This window comes from Rhopalosiphum padi, chromosome 3, assembly GCF_020882245.1.
Source record: "Rhopalosiphum padi isolate XX-2018 chromosome 3, ASM2088224v1, whole genome shotgun sequence".
Classification (NCBI taxonomy): domain Eukaryota; kingdom Metazoa; phylum Arthropoda; class Insecta; order Hemiptera; family Aphididae; genus Rhopalosiphum; species Rhopalosiphum padi.
The window spans coordinates 62,551,132-62,555,349 of NC_083599.1; the positions used below are offsets into that span (position 1 = coordinate 62,551,132).

The following is a 4,218-nucleotide window of genomic DNA, read 5'->3' on the forward strand; positions in this document are numbered from 1 at the left end:
GAATCCTCGTAACACTGTAGCAGAGTACCTATACTACCTACTCAGTTTTTACCTCGCACTAGTTTATTGCGTCTCAGTTATAATTTACAATCATAATAAATAATTATTTTTTGGCGTACGACGTACACTGCTAATAAAACGTGTAGTATAACCTACCTTATTTTTTATTAACACCTCAAGACTTTTTATAATATTATTCTTATTAAAATAAAAAAACACGTAGTGATCAACATTTTTGACGATGATTGTATTTTGATAGGCAATGAGCGACCATTTTGACCATTACAAGAGGCCACCGAGCCGGGATAATAGTGTGGACCGGTATAGCCGGGCAGCAAGTCGGCTCAGTGGAGGGTCCAGACAGTCATCAGTGGAGAAGTCACAGAATCAGCAGCAGCAGCAGCAGCAGCAGCAGAGAAGAGGAGACGATCGACTTCCGTCATCATCATCTTCAGCAGCAGATAAATCATTCAATGGAGCGGCGGGCTTCACTACAGCGTCGGCGGCCGGGGCTAAACAGAACATCTCGTCATCGGCCGCCACGCAGCGTCAACCACCGCCATTCGAGGAACTTATACTTAGGCAACGGAACCTCGGCCAGGAGATCGTCCCGTCACCCATCGGGCAACCCAAGCGCACCGAGTCATTGTACGTGAATCCGAATACCGCGCGCAAAGAGACAAAACCAAAAGTAAGTACTACATTAATTCGGCGTACAAGTAGGAGTAATAGTCTTGATAGTGATGATGGCCATAACTGTTATGGCGGTAGTGGTGGTAGTGGTGGAAGTTACCACATGTATGGTAACCGTCGTGTCCCTGATATAAGTATTATTCGTAATTTTGTCAGTATGCCTTTAGATGGCCGTGCTAGTGTGGATAGTGATGATGACCGCGCTAGTTATGCTGGTTACACTATCAGAGATATTAGTGGTTTTCGTACAAACGATAATACTAGCGGTAGTCGTATTATTAGGCGTATTGATGATGGTCGTGCTATTATGGGGGGTAGTGTTGATAGCAGTCCAAATAGAGGTAGTAGTGATGGCCGCATTAGTAGAATAAGTAATTATGGCCACGCTTCTAGGGACGGCGGTGATGGTCGATCTAGAAGTGGTAGCTCTGACGATTACGCTATTAGAGCTAGTTTTGATATCCGCGCAAGTAGGAGGAGTGAGGTTGGTCGCTATAGTCGGGACCGGGGTGATGGCCGATCTAGAAGCGGTAGCTCTGATGATTACTATAATATGTTGAATGGGGAAAGCCGCTTTAGTAGGGGAAGAGGCGATGGCCGACCTAATAGTAGATATTCTGAAGTCCGTCCTAGAAGCAATAGTGATGATGACCATGATAGGGGTAATGCAGAAAGCTACACTAGTGGGGACAGTAGTGGTATGCGCCCTAGTGGGAATAATAGCGGTATTCCTCCTAGTGGCGATAGTAGTGGTACTCGCCCTAGTGGGGATAATAGCGATATTCGCCCTAGTGGCGATAGTAGTGGTACTCGCCCTAGTGGGGATAATAGCGGTATTCGCCCTAGTGGCGATAGTAGTGGTACTCGCCCTAGTGGCGATAATAGCGGTATTCGCCCTAGTGGCGATAGTAGTGGTACTCGCCATAGTGGCGATAGTAGTGGTACTCGCCCTAGTGGAGATAATAGCGATATTCGCCCTAGTGGCGATAGTAGTGGTACTCGCCCTAGTAGGAATAAAAGCATTATTCGCTCTAGTGGCGATAGTAGTGGTACTCGCCGTAACAGAAGTGGTTTAAGAGTTCGCTTTAGTGATGAAGTAAGTAGTAGTGATGATCACAACAGCAGGGGTGGTGACTTGGATAGAGGTCACGACCAAATCAGGAGTGGTAGGCACAATAGTCACTTAAATTCAGATAATTCAAATCAAATAAGAACAAGTGACTCTGTAGACAGGGAGACTAGAAATATGGATAACATCCAAATTTATTCTCGTGGAAATTACGGTAATAATGCTGACTATGGTAGCGGTAGTGGTAGTATTGACGAAAACGCAGATAGTGTTATCCATGATTTTACCGGAATTAATAGTAGATTTGACGGCTATGGAAATGGTGGCGTATGCAGTAGAAGTGAACCTTACTTTAGTAACGGTATTCGTGAAGTTAGTGTCATCCATAGTAGAAGTAGCATCCTTGACATTGATGACGACCATATTATTTGTAACATCTGTGATAACGGTGGTGCTGATGGTAATATTAGTGCCCATGGAAATTATGGTGATAATTACAGCAGACGTGGTAACATTAGCGTCCATAGTAGTAGCGGTGGTGATAGTGGTCAAGTCAGTGACTACGATTATGGAGGTGAGTACAATTATGAACGCGAATACGATCGAGGAGGTAGATACGATTATGAAGATGACGAGAGTAACGAAAGCATTGATGAAGGTGCTATAGGTGGCGGAAGAATACCGAGATTGTTGCCATCACGTCCTTCAAATCATAAGATGGTATGGTTTAAAACATACTTAAACAATAACAAACATAACTTTGTATTGTACAAACATTAGGATAGAGTTTTCTATGCTAATGATATTTTTGATTTGGTGATCACAAAAATTGTAATTATTGTAAAATAAACTTGTATACTTATTATCAGTAAAAATATCACATCACTTTTAAATAATACTAGATTTTTAGAAAACATCGTAGATGTATTTTTCGACTCCGTATTATTTATGTATAACAGACGATTACATTATGCTCCGTTTTTTTTTAAATTAGTGTGAATTGATCAGCTATTATCATGTATTTAAGAGTAAGAATATTATCTAGGGCTCCTAAATTTTTTTTTAATATTTCAATTCAAAAGCAAGTTATAAGCAATTTAAAATTGTATTAAAATTAAAATATCATAAAAAAATCGAGGTGAGATTCTTTTAAATTTGGAAATACAACAATTCATATTAGAAATAAAAATAATACAGTAAAATGTATTGTTCTGAATTTAAAATTTGCAAATGTATGCGTTAGTGAGACGGAGACACAACACATGTAATACTATGTCTACCAATAACGATTATCTAAACATAGACCACAATAATAGAGACAGTTACTTTTAGTATACATAATTAAAAACTAACTAAAATAGATATCATAAAAATATAAACTAAATGTAATTCTTATAAAGAAAAACGGTAATACAACTATAATGGTACCCCCCCCAGTTCTAACTTACTTAACTAATCAGTAGACCTCAGAAAACTAGTGTTGATCGATCTAGTCGCAGGCAACATAATTATATTAATTATTGTATAAATTTGGTGTAATGTAAATAGTATTAATATTTTATGTTTAGGTTATAACTTAATATATAATTTAACTGTTAATAGTTTATGTACAGTGTAAAAAAATTGTATTAGTCTTTGACCGCCCGGGCTGGATTGGCTTTTAAATATAAGATAGTGATATTGTTTAGTTGTAAGTTCAAATTCTTAGGATACGTCATATGTATATATATATACATTTTTCAAGATGAATAACCCATTTAATTGGCATGGTTTGCATTTTTGCTGTATTCTTCTCTTGTTTTAAATAAATTCATCGAAATATATTATTATTATCTGCTGATAATGATAATTAGGAAAGAGAAAAACCAACATCTTCAGTACAATTTCGAAACTGTATTCAATGTACCAGTTGAAAATTTATTAATTTTATAATAGGCTTAGAATATTTATCATTATCTAACGTGTAAATAATGTATATACCTTAATTGTACATACGCGTGTCAATAACTTAGATTAACAATTTGAGATTACTAGACCATGATTTTTGTAAGCTACGATGAAAAGTGTCCTATTCATAATAACTTTTAGCAACACAAAAATCCGTTGCATTTTATCAACATCAAAGATCTAAGACTTATCTCAATCGATTCTAGAATTGTTATAAGATGATAATAATTAGAACAAAATTATCTTATTTTGCACTCGTCTGATATGGAATTATTGGCTGGCACAGGTCAAATCATTTTCAGATTTGTTCATAATTTTCAAACAGCAATTGCACGACGCTTAAGACCGCGTCCAATATTATGCTCTGTTAGAGTATTAGCCATTAGGTATACAATTTTTGGATTTCTTTACTCATCAATGGTGATCGAGTCAAATTTCCAAAAGACCTCAGTCGATTGAATTTTTCGACTGGCAATATACGAATACGCTAGCGCCTATACACCATCTCG

General features: G+C 37.4%; 1 protein-coding gene across 1 annotated transcript; it reads left to right on the plus strand.

The window, feature by feature from the left end:
• The first annotated feature begins 262 nt into the window (after positions 1–262).
• Positions 263–2,542, plus strand: LOC132925321 (uncharacterized transmembrane protein DDB_G0289901-like). Its single transcript, XM_060989728.1, has one exon. The coding sequence runs from the start codon at positions 263–265 to the stop codon at positions 2,540–2,542; it is 2,280 nt and encodes a 759-aa protein (XP_060845711.1).
• Positions 2,543–4,218: the final 1,676 nt, after the last annotated feature.

What these genes read in the sequence shown, in the direction of transcription:
- LOC132925321 (XM_060989728.1), top strand. Translation starts at nt 263, where the DNA reads ATGAGCGACCATTTTGACCATTACAAGAGGCCACCGAGCCGGGATAAT.